This window comes from Falco punctatus (genome assembly GCF_963210335.1).
Source record: "Falco punctatus genome assembly, chromosome: 8".
NCBI classification, from domain to species: Eukaryota; Metazoa; Chordata; class Aves; order Falconiformes; family Falconidae; genus Falco; species Falco punctatus.
Window position 1 is genome coordinate 17646243 of NC_137588.1, and position 18139 is coordinate 17664381.

At 41.1% G+C, this 18139-nt stretch overlaps 2 protein-coding genes across 39 annotated transcripts in view; both read left to right on the forward strand.

The window, feature by feature from the left end:
* Positions 1-18139, forward strand: part of LOC308068900 (titin-like) — a 240935-nt gene that overhangs the window by 32124 nt on the left and 190672 nt on the right. For all 38 annotated transcript variants that reach the window (XM_080400329.1, XM_080400320.1, XM_080400321.1 and 35 more), the window contains 6 exons: positions 74-239; positions 445-676; positions 1235-1519; positions 1617-1742; positions 3866-4054; positions 8348-8404. In XM_080400329.1, coding sequence (XP_080256455.1) covers positions 74-239; positions 445-676; positions 1235-1519; positions 1617-1742; positions 3866-4054; positions 8348-8404 — 1055 coding nt within the window. The remainder of the gene's footprint in view (positions 1-73; positions 240-444; positions 677-1234; positions 1520-1616; positions 1743-3865; positions 4055-8347; positions 8405-18139) is intronic.
* On the forward strand, positions 8440-18101 carry LOC308068901 (uncharacterized protein). The gene is made up of 2 exons (XM_080400358.1): positions 8440-9357; positions 9504-18101. Exon 2 carries the CDS (start codon positions 9548-9550, stop codon positions 15563-15565), a length of 6018 nt encoding a protein of 2005 aa, XP_080256484.1. The 5' UTR covers positions 8440-9357; positions 9504-9547; the 3' UTR covers positions 15566-18101.

Genomic DNA, 18139 nt, shown 5'->3' on the forward strand with positions numbered 1-18139 from the left:
ACACCATATTGTCTTTTGTTATGTATTTTCCTCCAGGAAATAACTTGCTTATTTTATTTTCTGATGTCCTTAGGATGAAAATTCAGAGAGAAAAATATGTCCATCGTCTCATCATTCCTTCCACAAGAATGTCTGATGCTGGTCAGTACACTGTAGTAGCAGGTGGGAACACATCCAGTGCCAATTTGATAGTGGAAGGTCGTGACATTCGTATCAGAAGCATCCGTAAAGATATTCAGGTATGTCCTATACAGAAGAATAAATATTTTATAACTTTGTCATGCAAAGAATAATGCAAAGGAAAAGCAACGGTATCTAGCCAGCAAGAGTCCTAACACAAAAATCTGTAATCATAAGGTCAGGGCCTTTTTCTAGGAAACTGAAATGTGCGACTATCTGTCAAAAAAGGCAGCTATTTCTTACATTTATTCTACTTATTCAAAGGTCATTGAGAGACAAAGAGCTGAAATTGAATTTGAAGTCAATGAAGATGACATTGAACCACAGTGGTACAAGGATGGTATTGAGATCAACTTCCAGTATGAGGAAAGATACAGTTATGTGGTGGAAAGGAGAGTTCATCGAATGACCATCTTTGAAACCACTTACTCTGATGCTGGAGAATATACTTTTGTTGCAGGACGGAATAGGAGTTCTGTTGTTCTCTATGTGAATGGTATGTGTACCCACAAACAATGTTTTGATTGTATTTATTGCCCTCTCTTTTCCTGATTTCTTTATTCTAATTCTGAAAGTAAATAAATAAATAAATAAAAATAATAATTAAAAAAAATATCCAAAGAGAATCTTATGTCTGGAACATTAGCAAAATCCTCATGTACATGGATGTTTGTTGCTGTACTGAAATAGCTAGCTATATGAAAATGCTATAGCAGTTCTTTTCACCCCTACATTTATTTAGACCAGGAAATTCTCAGGTCCAAGTAAAACTAATTTGTCCATTTGGACAAATATGCCTTGCCAGAGGGATAACCTATCAATTCTTGGACACGTTTTGCCAGAAAATACTTATGCCAACACAGCTGATTTTATTAAGGCACTTGCTGCTAGATCATTCCCCCTGTCTTAAGGAAAAGGGCAGATTTTCATAGGCATGCAATATTGGGAGTAATGAAGTAAATAAATAAATAAATCCTTGGTAATATTTGTTTAAGTCTTGATAAATATCAATAATGAGATTTCTCTCTCTCCTTCTTCCTGCCCCAATTTGCAGCTCCAGAGCCACCCCGGATAATTCAGGAGCTAGAGCCAACCACTGTGGAATCTGGCAAACCTGCCCGCTTCTGTGCTATGATATCAGGCAAACCCCAGCCCAAAATTTCCTGGTACAAAGATGATCAACAGCTCTCTCCAGGTTTCAAGTGCAAATTTCTTCATGATGCACAAGAATATACTCTATTGCTGATTGAAACTTTCCCTGAAGATGCAGCAGTATACACCTGTGAAGCAAAAAATGACTATGGAGTTGCTACAACTTCGGCTTCACTTTCAGTGGAAAGTGAGTTTCCCATACTCATAACAGTATCTGTGAAATGAGATTGTCAGCATGTGTGTGATCTTAATCTTTAAAAATTACTTTTTTTCTTATTCTTTAGTCCCAGAAGTTGTTTCTCCTGAGCTAGAAGTGCCAGTGTATCCACCTGCTGTCATAATACCTCTACGTGATGCTGTTACATCTGAGGGACAGTCTGCTAGTTTTCAGTGCAGAGTTACAGGGACAGGTGGGTTTAATGAAAACCTCTACATCCTTTCATCTCAGAATTTTTCATCTTGAACTTAAAAGAAATACATGTATATGTGCTGGTATCAGTCTTTCCACAGAAGTACAGTTGTTTGATATACACTGTTGATACATGCTATGTTATTCACAGACAGCTATTTAAGCAAGTCATTTGTCAAAGATGGCATCAAGCATGGAAGTTAAAAGCTGTCATAAAGATTAAGCATTTCTAAAAAGACGACCTGTTTCAAACAATTTGTCTTGGGAAGCTTCTCAGCTTTTTGAATGCAAACTGATGTTGGGAAACTGTGTCAGTAAAATGCAGTGTTTCAAACACAGAGTATCATGGTGGAAAAGCATTATCATGTTAAATGAATGTGATGAAGTTTCTGATGACACACAGTGTCACGTCAATTAACAACTGAAACTCTCAGTGCCTCAGTCTTTATCCTAATATTCCTGAGTGCTGCAAACAGTAAACTGCCATTGCATTCTTTTTCCTAGCCTAAAAAGTGTTCTCTCATTGTCTTAAGTATACATTTTCCTTGAATAAATTTGCTATTTTGTTACATAGACTATAATTTTACAGTTAAAATAATTCTTTCCAAGTTAACACAAAACCACATGTCTACATTTCTTCACTTCAATAAATGGCATTAAGTATGACTAGTAATAAAATATTCACATAGTAAACTGCAGAATAAGATCCAGTTCTAATCCCAATAAATTTACAGTTATTTAAAGATAAATCTCCAAATGTATCAATAATCCTGTGTGGTAGCTGTGTAAAAGTCCACATAAAATTGGTAATATACATATATATGCAAAAATATGTAATTTGCACTTCCATAACTTGAAATCAAACTCCCTGTTTTTTTTTTTAAAGCTATACAACAAATCTGATTCTGTTTTGGAAGTGGTGCTAAAACTCAGAAAATGTATGTTGGAAAGACTGGCCTGCCCTCTGTGCATGCTAGTGTAACTCTGTTTACAAGAACTGCATTTATGTATATGTGGAAGCTGCATTTACAGCATAGAGCACAAGGATCCTTTCATCTAGGTCCCCTTTCATGGAATCATAGAATCATTGAGGTTGGACAAGACCTTTAAGATCATGTAGTCCAACTGTTACCCTAGTGCTGCCAAGTCCACCACTAAACCATGTCCCTAAGTGGCACACCTACAGGTCTTTTAAATATCTCTAGGAATGGTGACTCAACTTCTTCCCTGGACAGCCTGTTCCAGTGCTTGACAATCGTTTTGGAGAAGAAATTTTTCCTATTGAGATTTTCTTTATTGAATACTTTATCCAGATGGATTTGCATATCTCTCACTTGTGTTGTGAAAAACATTTCTGTTAGGTTAGGTAATACATGATTGCAAATACAGTTGTTTAATGATACATACTATAAGCTGGCTGTTGAAAACACTGTCTCTTTTTTCTTATGACAGTGATAGCACACTGTTTGTGTGAAAACATTTGATTACTGATGTAATATAGTGCCAGGTGGAGAGGCAAGGTTAAAGTCTGCTTCAGTCCTCTTCTTTCCCAAGTCTACAAGAATCTATATCGGTCAAATAATGCAACATTTTCTATAAGAATTTTACAAAGGTACGAAGACAGGATCTTTTTTGAGAAATACGAGGTGTAAACCTTACAATATTTCCAACAAAAAAAGGCAAGATACTGTGCTTAGCAAAATAATATTCCATTTTCATTTCTTTGAACTGTTCATCTCAACCTAGTGATTTTTATAGCCTGTTTAATCAATTGTAGCAGAATCCCTTTTTAAAAATTAGACTTTATTTCATTTTAGTAGTAGCAAAATATTTTTAAGTTTATACATTAAGAGGGGAAAGGAAAACTTATTTTTACTAAATATAGCAGCACCAGAATATGTTTTCCCATACAGATATTTCCAGTGCAGAAATCAAAACTTTAAGCAATAAGTAGGCCACTTTCCACTGATCATACATTACCAGAGTAATACAAAGCACATTTAAACTTTAAAAAGATACTTAAGATTAAGATTTCTGACATATAAATAAAAAATAGTATTTACTTACTAGTCTAATATCATGACTCACACAGTTTTATTTTTCTTCTTTCTGTTGCTTGAATAGATCTGAAAGTCTCTTGGTACAGCAAAGAGAGAGAGATCAAGCCGTCACGTTTCTTTAGAATGACACAGTTTGAAGACACTTACCAGCTGGAGATTGCTGAAGCTTATCCAGAGGATGAAGGAATCTATACTTTTGTGGCTAGTAATTCTGTAGGCCAAGTGACAAGCACTGCTACCTTGAAGTTAGAAGGTACAGTGTGCAATTAAAGACGATGTCTTGTTTCGGTCATGTTCCAATACTAATCTTATATATACACTGCTAATCATATGTGAGTCGTTGTCTGTCATGTTGTCTTTTAACTCAGTTAATTGCTACCATTTACAATGTCCACAACATACATTTATGTCTTCAAAATATGTCGTGCATAGGAAAAGTTATTTCACAATTTTTTGATGTTCAGTGCACATCACCTTTTCATTCTCTCCAGTATTAGAATCTGTCATGCACTAAAGATAATAGAAACCTTCTTTCTGATAGAAGTGATTTGCTTACACATTCTTTGATTTGACTGTGAGGAGAATCTATTAAGAGCTTTTATATAAAATGAATTACTTTGATAGTGTTGGAGAACACGTTAAATAAGATGTGTACCAGGTATGGGGGCAGCTGAAAAGAAATGGTTTACATTCATATGAATTGATGAAACGTTGACCAAAGTTTAAGAGCAGAAATACTGTCTGCAGAATTTTCTATTTAAGTTCTATATTTTCCTTAATATTATTTAACCATAAATCTAATCTTTTGTTTTGTTTTTTTGGGTTTTTTTTTGGTTTTTTGCAACAGATTTTATAAATGATGAATTAGAGTCATGCTGTTAAGTTGGAAGTTAGAAAAAAAAATCTTGATGAGAGAGAAAATTTCTTGTAGTGTAGGGTAAGAAATTAAAAGATGGCGTGCTTCTTTTCAGGATTTAAAAAGGTTGAAGAAGTTACATCAGAGTCCCATTGGCATGTTTCTTCATCTGTTTCATTTAAGGAGAAGTCTTTTGGCCAAAGGCCCACCTTTATCCAGCCTATTTCAAGCTGCAGGGTACGCAGTGGGGAATCAGTCAGATTTCAAGCTAGAGTCACTGGCATGCCCAAACCAAAAATCCAGTGGTTTCATAACCAACAACTCATGTTGCCAACAAAAGACTTAGTTTTCTACTTTGATGAGTCTACAGGCACAGCTATAATGATTATAGTAGATGCTTTCTTAAAGCATGCTGGCCAATACTCTTGCAAGGCAAGAAATAGTGCTGGAGAAACAACTTGTACAGCTACACTTACAGTGACTGCAGAAGGTAAAACCCCATTTTTACTTCAAAGGGATTCAGTTTGTTGTATACCATACTTTTACGCTGTTACTAATGTTCTTGTTTCACACCTTTTCTTTACCAGCTAATGTTAGCACCTACTGTCTGTAACCCAGCCACTCTCGTTTCTTCTGTTCAAGCTGTAACGTTCAGAAATTTGCAGATTTGTATTTTGATACAAGTCAAAAGATTAGGATTGCTTTACTGAAGGCATTCTAATTTTTAAAACAAGTAATTTAGTGATCTGTATAGCATTGACTGAGGTATTTTGTACTATCCTGTAGGGGGCGGGGAAGAAAATACCTCCTTAAACATTTCCATAAGAAGTTTCCAATGCTAAAATGGTCAACTTTGGTGAAAAAAGAGACATGGTCATTTGTGTATCAACTGCATGTATAAACTAGCTTAGGCATCACTTGTCATTCATATATGCGAATGGATAATCTTTGTGTCAAGAGAGTAGTGCATCTGGCATGCTGAGTATTCAAATGAAGATCATTCATTTTCATCCTCCATGCTGTTTGGTTTTGTTCAGAACAGGACCCAGTAAAGTTCTTTAGATACTAATGTTGTTATTTTTGTTACTTGATTACACAGTGCAAGCCCTAGATAGGCAAAGTTCTGGGAAAGATGTAAAAGAGTCTATCCGGTCACAGGCTATATCAGAACTTCATGTTGCTCCTCTCACAAAGAAGAACATTAAAACTTATCAAAAAGAATTTAAATCAATGCAACAACCATCACAGGAATTGGGTGTACAGGTTTTTGAGCACATATCAGAAAATTTGACCATGAAGGCTACATCAGTTGAAGAAATGGAAGCCACGCACACAACAATCCTTTCCAAAACATCTCAGAGCACCAGGATCTCTATGACCTCTGCTCAGGAAATGAAGGGTGTCCCTCCAAAGATTCTCTTGCCTCTCAGAGACTTAACTGTGAAATGTGGTGACACTGCTCAGTTCGTATGTGCCTTAGAAAATGAGTTCTCTGAGTATCTTTGGGCCCATGAAGGTGAAAGGATAGAATTGTCTGAAAAACTGAAGATATCACAAAATGGAAGTGTCCTACTGCTCACAGTCCTAAATACTCAGCTGACAGATCAAGGACTGTACAGTTGTACTGTATATAATGATTACGGAGGGACAACAACTGCTGCAATACTAACAGTCAAAGGTGGTTATCTGACTTTTAACATTATGACTTACCTTTTGCAACTTCATTATCACTGCCTACAGATCACTTATATTTCCTTTATTGTCAGTAATACTAAGCTCTAGTAAGAATGCTTTCGGGTTTTTCCTCCACATTTACAGCTCTATTCGTAAGTGACACGTGCAGTACCAGGAAGCTGGTATTGTAACTTCATGCTTCTTCCCAGCAAGTCACAGATGTCTGGAGCTTTTTATTCCTCATATCTTTCATGATATGCAGTGAGATGTAAAGCAAAACAGGCTGATAGGAATTCTTATATTTTGAGAATTCCTGGAGTTTAAGGGAGATTATAATGTCAGATAAGCAATGTTAGACTAGATACCTGGTCATTTCAAATTCTGTGCGTCCAACTTGTTTCCAGTAAATCCAAAGTTATAATTCCAAGGTTAGTGATAGGGGTCAATGTACTTGAAAGGATTAATGGGTGCAAGTGTTGTGTTACTGCATTAATGAATTGTATTCTACTTCCACTCTCCTTGAGATATATTTATTTTTGCTAAGACTCCTTACACTTCTTCCTGACCATCAGTGTATTAAAATGTTAGTAGTGTTGCCACTAGTGAAGATGCAAAAATTTATTATCACCACACTGGACAGGTGATTGTATTTCAGGTGAGCTCAAAGGAATCAAGAGCAGAAAACTCAGATGAATAGTGAGGAAGCCGTTGACCCTGTTGATTTTTCTCTTACATGTTGAAGTTTCTTTCTTCAGTCTTGAACTATGCAAAGCACTTCACAGTTTTCTGCTGCTACTTTCTAAATTGAGGCTCTACATTAAAAGAAAATATGTGCTTGTATTAGGCATTACCAACCAAGTCTTGGTCCCAAGAAAGTCCTACAGGCTTAACTGGTACCTAGAATTAGCCCAGCAGGAATAGAGCTCTTAAATGTGTAATCGGTCATGTTTAATAGTGTTGTTGTAGCACTAATATACTGGACATTCTTTCAGTACTAATTATTGGGGTTTTCCCCCTAAGTATATTTTTTTATTCCTGCAAAACATTGACCTAATCCTTTTCCTAACTTTATTCTTACCTAGCAAATGAAGCACAAGCAAAAGCAGTAACAAAAATTACCCTTGAATCAGATACTAAAAGTTTTAAAGCAGCCAAAGATTGTCAGTTTAAAGCATCTGAAGTTAAGCAAGAATCTTCCAAGAAAACATCGAGCTTGTTTATATCTGCATCCCAAAGACCATATGAAACTGAGAAACAAAGAAACAGAGTCTGCTATCCTGATGTTGTGCCATGTGAGGACATCACAGAAACTGATGCTGAAGCACCAGAGTTTCTTGAAACTCTACCTTCAGAAACCACTGTAAAAGAAGGAGATGATGTTTTACTGTCTTGTGTAATGAAAGGTGTGCCTACACCTTGCGTGGTCTGGCTGTGCAATCAGCTAATAGTTGAGGAGTCTGCATTGTGTTCCTTAAAACATGATGGGCCATTGTGCAGTTTAAGATTGTTGAAAGTTGGTCAGAACCACAAGGGTATATACAAGTGCAGAATAGTTAATCCTGCAGGACAAGCCGAGTGCAGCACCCATCTGAGAGTGACAGGTTGGCAACTGCATGTTCCTTCCAAGTATCAATTCCTCATGCATAGCATCATTGCATTCCAGTACATTCATTCCCTGGGAGATGGTAAAGTACGAGAAGCATCTCATTAGTCTGTGGGTTGTTGAATGTACTCTTCAGAGATTTAAGGCATGATAAAGGCATGTTACGTTAGAAACTTTTTCCCACCTTGAAAAAAAGAAAGAAAATCTTAGAGAAAAGTGTACATTGCAAAAAAGTTTGAAAGCATTTGATTAATCTATTCTCAGAATTTATCAAGTGTTTGAATTGTTTGGCATGCGTTTATGTGTACGTATGTGTGAATTTCTATATATTTGCAAGAGAGATTGGATATTTTTACTATATAAAGTGTTGATTGAGCAACCATAGCTCAAAATTCTTTGTCTTTTTATTTTAGCTCCGGAAAAAATTATTCATGAGAAGCTAGAGGAAGAGATTGAAATGGAAGTGAAAGGTACAGTCACCAATGATGATACACTGAATAATTAGTACCAGTAATTAGTAACATCGTGAAAAGCTTTTATCTGCTTACATGTAGTGTCTGATGGGGAAAGAAAGACACATTTTAAAGCATATTGGAACATGTTGCATGTTTGTTTTGATATGCAGAGGGTTACCTGCATTATAAAGTTATTTAAGTTTTAAAATATGTTTAAAACTTCAAATTTATAATTTTGCAGCCATATTCTTAACTTTTACTTCATGCTTTGCAGCTGTTCACAGAGCTTTTATTTGTTCAATTTCCTTTTGAATGCATGGAATAGTTTACTTCAGAAGGAAGTTATACAGATCTTAATCATTATATTTAAATAAGTTAGCTACCTAACAGTTCAGTGGACACTACTGGATGGACGAATGGATGGATGAAGTATACTAGAAAGCATTTGTTGTTTAGGATATATGAAAGCTACACATTCCCATTGATTCCTTGCACTTTTTTTACATACATTAATTCATCATTATACATCTCTTACCCTGGCTTGCAGATAGCATACGTGGTTCATGTTGCTTGCTTTTTTCCCTGTGCATAACACTGTGAAGTTAGTGGCTGTATTAGTTCGAATAAACGCCTTCTCATTTCATGTTAGCTAATTACTTACTTTTTAAAAATATTTTTCAAAATACTTTTTCTCAATTATATAAACATTTAATCTACAAACAGAGGAGTCAGAAAGGGCGTTTATTCTACTGTCTGCAAGTCAGGTAAGATTTTCTTCTTTGCCACCCAAAGACACACAGCTTTTCCAGGCAGCAAAAACATACACGCAGAAGAACGTGTTGTTTTGAAATACATTTTTGCTTGTTCAAGAAGAAATTTCCACAGTCTGAAGAAAGAACAGACAACGAACGATTTTCGTGTCAATCTTTAAAACAGAGCAAGGCATTGCGTTTATTCGAACAAATATGGTGAGTGAATTACTTTTTTTTTCCTGGGTGTGTGATGAAATCTGTTGCATGCCCATTTTTTATTTCAATATATTGCTATTTCATTTTTTTCAATCAGACAGTAGGCAGAGTGTGGTGTGTTGTAACCCAGTCTCCTTCTCTTGCAGAGCGGCACAGCGAGGCCAGCCTTGAGGGACCTGGGACAGCGGCGATGCTGGCTTGCTCCCAGAACTGTAAACCTACCTTCACACAGGGCCTGAAGTGTAGGTCTGTCATGGAGGGGGACCCTGCACTCTTCTGGTGCAAGCTGGTGGCATGCCCGGCACCCCACATGGCCTGGTTTCACAACAACCGGCCGGTCCACCAGGACTGCCGCAAGGTGATCCGCACTGAGAGTGAGGAGCACACACACCATGCCAGCCTGGAGGTGCGGGATGTGAGGGAGCATGATGCTGGCAGCTACAGGGTATTTGCCATTAACAGTGAGGGCTCAGCTGAGTCCACTGCCTCACTGCTGGTGGCACACAGTAGGGAGCAGCAGGGCCTGGGTTTTGCAGGGAAAGCGGAGTGGATGCAGGAGAGCTGGGAGTGCCTGCTGCAGCAGAGGCAGGAGGACCGGCTGCGAGTGGTGCTCCGCTGCACTGGCTCACCCTTTGACAAGGGGCAGGATGCTGAGCAGTTGCTTGGGGACCTCTCCCCAGCCCGGAGCATGGTACGAACCATCCGTTTCCAGAGGCTGCCACTGGTGGGGCCTCACCGTCCAGGGCTGGCATGTCGTAAGGAGCACAGTGGCACAGTGGTGCATGCTGAGGAGCTGTTGGATGAGGAGACCCGGTGGAAGCTGCAGCGGCTGCGGGAGGCAAAGAGGGCAATGCTGAAAAAGAAGCAGGAATCCCTCATATCCATGCCCCAGGGGCACCCTCCTGGGAAGCCCAGCCCACCTGAGATGGCTGCGATGATGGAGCGCTCGGAGGCCCTTGCGGTGCAAGTAGTAAAAGGGTACTGCAGGCCCAAGGCTGTAGGGGAGAGGTGGAAGATGCCAGGTGGGCTCCTGGAGCCCTGCCCACCCCTCTTTGTCCAGGAGGTCAAGCCCAAGGAGGCTGTTGAGGGGCACAGATGCATCTTCTCCTGCCTCTTCCATGGCCGTCCACAGCCCACAGTCACTTGGTACAACAACGCCAAGCCCGTGGGGCGCATCCAGGGCACTGCTGTTCACACCACAGAGTGTTGTTCTACACTGACCTTTCCATCCCTGCTCCCACAGCATGGTGGCACTGTCACCTGCGTGATATTCAACCCACTGGGCACAGTCAGCACCTCGGCTGCACTCCATGTGAGGCCGCGGATGCCAGTCTATCAGGTCATGAAGAAGGAGGAGGAGGAAGAAGTGAAGGAGGAAGAAGAAGCGAAGAAGGAGGAGGAAGTAAATGAGGAAGAAGAAGTGAAGGAGGAGGAGGAAGTGAAGGAGGAAGAAGAAGGGGAGAAAGATAAGGAGGAGGAGGAGGAGGAAGTGGGCCTGGCCTTCACAGCAGAGCAGGGACTTCCAAGTGTAGTTCCAGACTCAGACTCTCTGTCACTGCCTGTGGAAATCAAAATCACTGCCCCCACTCCAACACCAGAGCAAGACACAGAGATGAGAGAGACCACGCGGCCCTCTCCAGACCAGACTGCTCCCACCATAAAGCACAAGTTCAAATTTTCATTTGATGTGGGAAATGAGCCACCCCGTATTGTGGCAGAAGCCCCAGCACACATTCACTGCCACGAAGGGGAGGCAGTGGTATTGGAGTGTGCTGTGTCTGGGCAGCCTCCCCCAGCTGTGGCCTGGTCCCTGAATGGCCAGAGCCTCTCTGCCAGTGAGAGGCTAAAGTTTGAGGAAGGCAAGAATGGTGTGTACCGCTTACACATCCGAGGGGTCTCTGTTGTGGATGCTGGGCTGTATTGTTGTGTGGCCAAGAATGTGGCTGGAACAGTGCAGACTACCTCTGAGCTGACAGTGCAGCCCAGTGCACCCAGGTTGTATAGCAAGGATAGAGATGCTGAGGAATTGCCTGCCATAGACGATGTTCTGCACCTCCAAGATGTCAGCACACTTGGTAAGGATGAAGAGGAACAGATCACATGCCCCAAGGAGGAGGAAGCCCGCGTACCCTGGTCCCTGAGGCTGTCTCCATCTCCTGGTGAACAGTTAGAAGAGGAGTGTGAGAAAAATCCTGACTTCAGGGAAAGAGAGATGGAGGAAACAATGGTGCTGGATATCACGGAGGTTTATGCAAGGCAAGAAATGGGTTATACAGAAGAAAGTGTGAGGGATACAGGTGGTATGTCTGAGATGAGGCAGCACAGGGGAGAAGCTGTCTCTGAGGAACACATCTTGGGAATTGATGCCACTGAGCTGTACCCCAGCATGTCCAAGGAAGAACACGAACTGGTGGCCAAGGACTCCGGTCACTTTTCAGAGGAGCTGGAGGCTAAAGGAGACAAGATGGTACCACATACAGATACTCTATCCTGGGACATCTTGAAGTCACCATTTATGGAAGTGAAAGGGCAAACACATGCCTCTAAGCAGTCTGCTCTGGCAAGTGAGTGTGAGGATTCACAATTTTTCATTCCTATGTCACCTGTGGTGCAAGGCGGGAGTCATGTTTACGTGGAGGAGAGCAAGGCCCCTGCCTGGGAGGCAATGTCTCCTGATGTGCCTCTTGTAGAAGAGCCAAGTGTGCCTGACCTGCAGAATATCATTACAGGCACACCCACAAAGGAGCAGTTTGGCTTTTATGACTTCTGTACAGAACAGCAGCAGGAGGAACAGGCCAAGGAGCAAGAGAGATCAGTTGATATTGAGCAGGGCATCAAGGTTGATCATCCTTGTAAAGAAGAAAAAATTGATGCTAAGGAAGCCACACACTGGGAAATGCACAATGATGGACAAGTACTGCAAGAAATGGAGTCTGATGCAGGCAACTCTTGTTTGGACCTAATTCTCACTCCTGGCATAGAAAACTCAGGTCAGGATTTTACTGAGGAAGTTGAAGTTCACCTAGAAGAAGTGCATTTTAAAGAGCAGCCATTGCCATCTGAGACTGATGAGACCAATATCACCTTTGATCTGAAGAAGTTTGCAGAGCCTTTCCCAGCTGCAGCGACTGTGGACACAGAACAGGCACAAACCCCCACAGCTCTGGAGAGTGTGAAGGTAGGAGTGACTGGGCTTGTTTTTGCTGTGCACCAATGCGATGTGCCTGTGGAAGAGATATCTCTGAGTGAGGAGCTGCATCAGAGCTATGGGATGCAGCAGGAGGAGGTCAGTGCCCAGGAAGAAGCACAGCCAAAAGAAGTCAGAAGTGCTGATTGGCAAATCTCTAATGGGAACCGTGGCAGCATCATGGTATCTGCTGAAGAGGGATCTTCTGCTGAAGAAATTAATGAGTCAGAAGTGTGTGTCTGTGGCAAGGATTCACTTGAAGGGCAAACTCACAGTTTTCTGGGGGAGTCGAGAGCAGATTTCCAAAGAGGAGTGCAGGAAACACGTGTGTGGGAGAGTGGGGAACAACTGGAGACTACAGACTCCCAAAGTGAAAGCTTTATCATTGACTTGAAAAAAGCTGCACATGAAAAGAAACCCCAGGCTGGACATCAGGCTGAAGAGGAAGAAGTTTCTGGGATAGTAAAGGTCTTTGAGACAGGAATGAGCAGCTCCACCTGTGAGGTAGAAAGCACAGATTCTCTTGAGGAGATGGTCAGGGACACCCAACAGGAACTAAACACAACCAAGGGCTTCTCTTTTGGGCGACTCCTGCTTGGTTTGATAATGGATGATCCTGTTGCACAAAAGGAGCAAAGGAAGGATTCTTGGGGCAAGAAGAGGACTCCTACTGAGGAAGCTTCTGAGAACAGCCTGGATGGAAAAGGACTGTTGGAGGATATTTCTGCAGGTCCAGAGCCCAGTGCTGTTCAAGCCTCAGAGCTGGAGCCTGACTTGTGCCTAGCCAAGTATTTAAGGTCAACTGGGATGCAGGAAACTCCAGATCTCAAAGGGACAGTTCAGAAGGAGCAGCGAGAGACCATCACTTCACTGGAAGTGGAGGAGGTTACCTTCAACACAGTTTACGACTATTACAACAACCAGCAGGAACTTGTACGGCCCTTCTCTCCTGAGTCGGAAATGTCTATAGAGCTGGAGAGTGGGAGCGGAGAGGAGTCACCTGATTCGGACCGCTTCTACACACCTCCTTCCTCAGTGGAGATCTTTGAAACTGCTTCATCAGCATCCTACCACACACCACTTAGCACGCCTGAGCGCTACTCCACACCATCTGAGGGCTCAGAGTACAGCACACCACCCGAGCGCTACTCCACACCATCTGAAGGCTCAGGGTACAACACGCCGCCTGAGCGCTACTCCACACCATCTGAGGGCTCAGAGTACAGCACGCCGTCCGAGCACTACTCCACACCATCTGAAGGCTCAGTGTACAGCACACCACCTGAGCACCACTCCACACCCTCCAAGGGTTCAAAATGCAACACACCCTTGGAGCTCTACTTCATACCTTCTGAGGGACCCTGCTCTGCATCAGGGGACAGCACACCACCAGAGTGCTACTGGACCCCCACTGGGGAGTATATGGATGCCCTGACCATGCTTCCCCTCTGTGAGAGAAGGCAGCAGCCTCCAGATCAGCCACAGGCTGAGGTGTTTAGGACCCCCTGTGAAGCCCTGGAGCCATCAGGCAGGGAGATGCCACCTGCATTCCTCAAGGCATTGAGCAAGAGGAGGCTGTATGAGGGCAGCACGCTGAGCTTTGTGGCTGAGGTGGTGGGTGTGCCCAAGCCAGGGGTGAAGTGGTATCATAATAAATCATTGTTGGAGCTGGATGAGAGAGTGCAGATAGAGCAGGATGGTGACAAATTTTTCCTGGAGATCACTAACGTGCAGAAAGCTGATGGAGGACAGTATTTGTGCCATGCAGTGAACATTGTTGGGGAAGCTAAAAGTATCGCCCAGGTGGAAGTTTTGTCTGAAGATGGGCGGTCACTAGCACTGCCACCTCCTGTCACACATCAGCATGTTATACACTTTGACTTGGAGCAAAACACATCTTCAAGGTCACCTTCACCACAGGAAATCCTCCTAGAAGTGGAGCTGGATGAAAATGAGGTGAAGGAGTTTGAGAAGCAGGTCAAAATCATAACCAGTCCCGAATTTAGCCCAGATAAGAAAAGCATGGTGGTTTCCCTGGATGTTCTTCCACTTGCCTTGTTGGAACAAGCTGCAGGCTTGGCCACAGAGGAGAATGAGGATGTAAAAATCGATTTCCAAGTAACTGAAATGCCTCCCCGCTTTGCTGTGCCCTTTGCTGATGTCAAGGTGATAGAAGGCTTGGAAGCAGTGTTTGAATGTGTGGTAACAGGTACTCCTGTGCCAGTAGTGCAGTGGTTCAGAGGCGACGCCTGTGTGACACCTGCCACAGGGAAGTATGTTGTGAGTCAGAAGGAGGGACTTCACACTCTGAAGGTCCAAAATGTAGGTCCTTCTGATGGTGGCTGGTATCGCTGTCGGGCAGTGAATAGGCTGGGAGAAGCAGTGTGCAAAGGCTCCCTTGTAGTCATGGTTCAGCAGGGAGCAAGTGCTAACGTGAGAAGTGAGAGTGTCACGGGCAGTGAACCACACAGGCCCCGGAAGCGTGACATGCTTTTGAGTAAGACTGTGAGCCCAGGTGACCATTCAGAAATAGAGCTGGAGCTTGAGTTTGAGCCTCACATAGATGACTCAGAGAAAGCGATCCGTCTGCTTGCAGCGACTCAGGAAGACCAGGACGTAGAAGGCAAGAAGTGTGTCAGTGTTAGTTTTGATGTGTTTGCAGAGCCATCCCAAGAGGAACGGGTTGAGTTCAAGGCAGAGGACTCTGAGAGCTGCAGCTTTGAGTTCCAGATCACAGAAACCCCTCCCAAATTTCTGAGGCTCATTTCTGACTATAGTACATTTGTAGGTGCCTCAGTATGCTTTCAGTGTCTTGTTACTGGTTTCCCCCACCCCAGTGTCCGCTGGTACAAGGATGGGGTGTTGCTGGAGGGCGACAGGTACTGTATGCAGGAAGAGCAGGGGGGCTTTCATAGCCTTACTATTGAAAACTTGATGCAAAATGACAGTGGGCAGTACAAATGTATAGCTACTAACAGGGCAGGGATTGCTGAGACTTGTGCTGTGTTAACATTATACTAAATTTCCATAATTTATTTTAGAGTCTCTTTGAAACACTAAATGTTTTTATGCTGTTGGTCACTGCAGGTAAAAATGCAGCACTCATTTTAGGGCATTGTTTTTCATCTCTTTAGGGATGGAAACCACTCTGGGCATATTTCTGGCTCACTTAATTGGGTAATTCAAGTGAGATTTCATCTGTGCGTAGGCTTTGTGCACACTTTCTGCACCGAGGTATATTTCAGGCTTTTTCCAAGCTCCTTACCCATTCTTGTAAAGATATTGTAATTGAAATTCATTTATTTAGGACTGATTTTTTTTTTTTTCATATAGTGTACATATTTCTGTTTGTTTGTAGTAGTGCAATCATTATTGTTTTATGTAGGCTAGAAATTACCTGAAAATGTAGAAACCAATTTTTCTCATAACGTAAAGGAATGGAATACTAACTTCCACTTGCTGTTTAGTTTGGTTATAGTTAAACTGGTATTCCCCCTTCTCACAATGTTGTGTCAGAACATGTGAGACTCACTGATTCAAATCCTGTGTTTACAGTTTCTATCACTGCAAAATTCTTACATCCATGGGCCTCATTCTACTGACTCATGGAATTAAATGACTTGTTTTTCAAGTCAATAGAAATATGCTGTTGCAAAGAAAAGCAACATAATGGGTAGAAAATGAAAGTTTTGCGTTAGTAGAGACTGGACAGGATTTTTTTCTCTATTACCAAGTAATAAACGTGAAAACATATTTTGTACTGTATCTTTAGAAGTTAAAGGGAAAGGAGAGGGAGCATAATAAGTCAATGATGTAACTATAAATTCATTAAAATAATTTTGGTTGTCCCTGTATTCCAGTGTCATTCATAAAAAATACTTAGTAAAAAAGAGAGATTTTTATGCAGTATTCTTGTTTCACATTAGAAATAAGTCTCTACATTTTCCTCTTTTCTTTTTTAAGTTAGTGACAGTTAAGTGTGCTATGTGTCAAGATGGCCAGAAATAAGTAGAATACATTCAATTAACTGTGGCATTTTCTCAGCAGAAGAGATTTTTATGCTAATGTTCTCAATTTGAGTATATATTTTTGTATTTAAAATAACAGTAATATTTAGGAGAAGGAATCAGCACTAGCTGACATAATTAAATCAGAACTAAATCTATCTGACGTAAATGGTAACTTAATTAGGAAAAATATGCTAAAAGTATGAAAATTATTAATTAATGTTTATCAGAAGTTAATTCTCTAATGCATGTGCCAGCTTTCCATTTACCTATATGTCAAGGTGAAACCTTGAGTTCAACAACCCTAAGCAAAAACTAGTTTTGCTTTGATCACACCTGTTCATGAGGATCTTCCCGTTATTTACAGATTACTGTCAGTTGCCTTGCAAACTGCTTTAAGGCACATGGTGATGTTAAGCATAAAAGAACTATTCCTATAGTACATTAAATTATATTGAATCATATTCTTTTTTCTGAGTTTGATGTGTCCTCATGCTGAGGTCAGGATGCCTCAAAAACTCAATAATATTTTAAGACTATCCCATCGCTCATCTGGGATAGTAATTTTTGATCAAAAGATTCACTTTGCATAATTGTGTTGCCTGATAAAAACTTAAAATCGGGAGTGGCAAGTTCTAATAACCCAAAACTTGGGGAAAATGACCGGAGTGGTTAGGCTAATACCAATGTGTCACTTCAGTTTTTTCCCAGTTGTGAGCCCATGATAAATATTTAAGATTTGTACATTGTTAAAAGGCAGAGATCATTGTGATTTCTCATAGGTAATGGTGGTAGGAAAAAGAAGCATGAGTGCCTGACACTGTTGTGTTGGGAAAGAATTGCTTCACGGTGTGTCCTTAATCCATTCCTTATGTAGATGTGTAGCACTAACTAATTCATTAGATGGCAGAGGTCCCTGGGGAAGTTGGCATGAATTCTCTGATGTTACATGTCAGTTGTAATATGAAGGGTCTTTTAGGTCTAAAGCTAAAGAGGTCAGAGGCCCTTTGGTTAGGTCCTAAGCAGTTATGACTTATGTTTAATTTGCATGTAAATGAACTGGTATTTTCAGTAGAAACAAGCCCATAACTTGTCTTTGAAACCATAAGCTAAACAGGTCCAAGTTTGTGTTCACATCTGAAATATTATATGGCCAAGCATCTTTATCTCTACCTGCGTAGTAGTGTTTGTGGTTTATGTAAGTTTAAAAGTCTTGTTTTAACTTTCATACGTTAGCCAGGAGTACTGTCATGGGCTTATGGAGATACATCATCTCACCTAAGCTACAATGATATAAATCTGGAGTAATTCTAGTTTTGAATAAACTTACTCTGAGGCAACTGGTGTGGCTTAGGGCCATGACTGACCATCTCTCTTCAAAATTTTGTGCTTTCATAGGAATTACAAAACTCACTATTTCATTGCCAGGTTTAATGTTGTCTTCATTTCTACAAAGTATCTTAAGAAAAGATGAATTATGTTTGTCACCAATGTGTATTGAATGTTAACATGTATGGTTAATTTGTGAAATAAATATGTAAATGATTTAAGTCCGTCGCTTCTTGTAATTTATTAATTTCACAGACAG

Coding starts and splice junctions, on each gene's coding strand:
- LOC308068901 (XM_080400358.1), top strand. CDS start 9,548: ATGCTGGCTTGCTCCCAGAACTGTAAACCTACCTTCACACAGGGCCTG.